The sequence below is a fragment of the Sitodiplosis mosellana genome, unplaced genomic scaffold (genome assembly GCF_009176505.1).
Source record: "Sitodiplosis mosellana isolate CC-2019 unplaced genomic scaffold, AAFC_SMos_1.0 Smas_scaffold_2306, whole genome shotgun sequence".
In the NCBI taxonomy this organism is placed as follows: Eukaryota; Metazoa; Arthropoda; class Insecta; order Diptera; family Cecidomyiidae; genus Sitodiplosis; species Sitodiplosis mosellana.
The window spans coordinates 1-1,312 of NW_022597548.1; the positions used below are offsets into that span (position 1 = coordinate 1).

A 1,312-nucleotide genomic window follows, 5' to 3' on the forward strand; every position below is an offset into this window, starting at 1 on the left:
GAGCGATATCGCAATCACTGACTGAAACGATACCTAGCGGATATGCTGGCCCTTTAAATTTTATGCCAAAATTGTCCATGGCCTTTGTTTTAGAGAAATTTCTATCTCAATTTGTCAAATTTTATCTATCAAAAATACTCTATCATCTCAATACTACATCACTTCTCAAATCATTAGAAATACGTTACAATATTCGTCTTACCCTGTCAAATATACTCAATTTTCAATTTCTTCAATTTTTCACCGTAGAAAGTACAGGCAGTTGTTGGTGGTGATTGGGTTAGCGATATAAAACTTTACAATCATGTAGCTGGCCTATTCTATTTTGGTAAGTTCGGTTGCGGTGCAACAATCATTTCGGAACGTAGAGTGGCAACAGGTATGCATAATGAATGTTCAATATCAATAGTTTGAAGATTGAACGTTTTGCTTACTCTTAGCTGCTCACTGTGTTTTTGACCGACGGATGTCCCATCGTACAAGTGGAATTGTCTTATCGTTTGGCTCGTTAGATACAAACCAATATGATATTACAAGGTACGTCAAACCAGAAGACATCATGATCCATCCCAACTATACTAAAGGGGTATTTCATCACGATATCGCCGTGCTTGAATTTGAAGAACCATTGGATTTTACAAATCCAAAAATTGGCAAAGCAGAACTTGTTCCCGAAAACTATGTACCATTGGATGGTGAAGCAGTTATCGTACTAGGATTTACACAATTTGATGAAGAACATAAGCAAATCGCGTACAGTAAGCTACGATATGTTCCAGCAAGCGTTAAGGATTTTGCAAAATGTAAAGAGGAAACTGCGTCGCGCGTATTGGGTAACCTCTTGTTTGATGGAAAATCTCAAATTTGTCTCAATTTAGAAAGTGGAAGACGTAACTTTAATCAGGGTGACAGTGGTGGACCTCTCGTGACTCGAGATGGTAGATATCTAGGAATTGTTTCAAATGCTTTGAACTCAATAGTGGAGGTTTCAATGAATGTTGGGGCATATCACACATTTTTAAACAATCCAAGGGTGAGTGAAAATTCATGGAATCGTAAATTAGTTTGAAAAAGTTTCAGAATACCCATTTCATTCTTTATTGCACTATATTAAAGTGTTTGTATTTGGAGAAATACTATATTCGACGCATACACAGTAAACACGTTGGTTCTAACTTTTAGAACCGCAATATGATATTTGGCACTAAAATCCATTTTAGTACCATTTGTACTAGAAAAAGTTCAAAATGTACTGAATCACAAATCAACTAGGGGCATTTCACACGAAAAGAATGAATGAATTCTTATAAAT

The 1,312-nt window shown here is 36.0% G+C and overlaps 1 protein-coding gene across 1 annotated transcript; it reads left to right on the forward strand.

Annotated features, from left to right (window-relative positions):
- Nucleotides 1-249: 249 nt before the first annotated feature.
- On the forward strand, nucleotides 250-1,033 carry LOC129571397 (transmembrane protease serine 11B-like protein; the record flags this gene model as incomplete). Its single annotated transcript, XM_055451200.1, has 3 exons — nucleotides 250-379; nucleotides 513-833; nucleotides 879-1,033. Coding segments are annotated over 3 exons (606 nt in total), but the record flags the coding sequence as incomplete, so codon positions are not given.
- Between the last annotated feature and the right edge of the window lie 279 nt (nucleotides 1,034-1,312).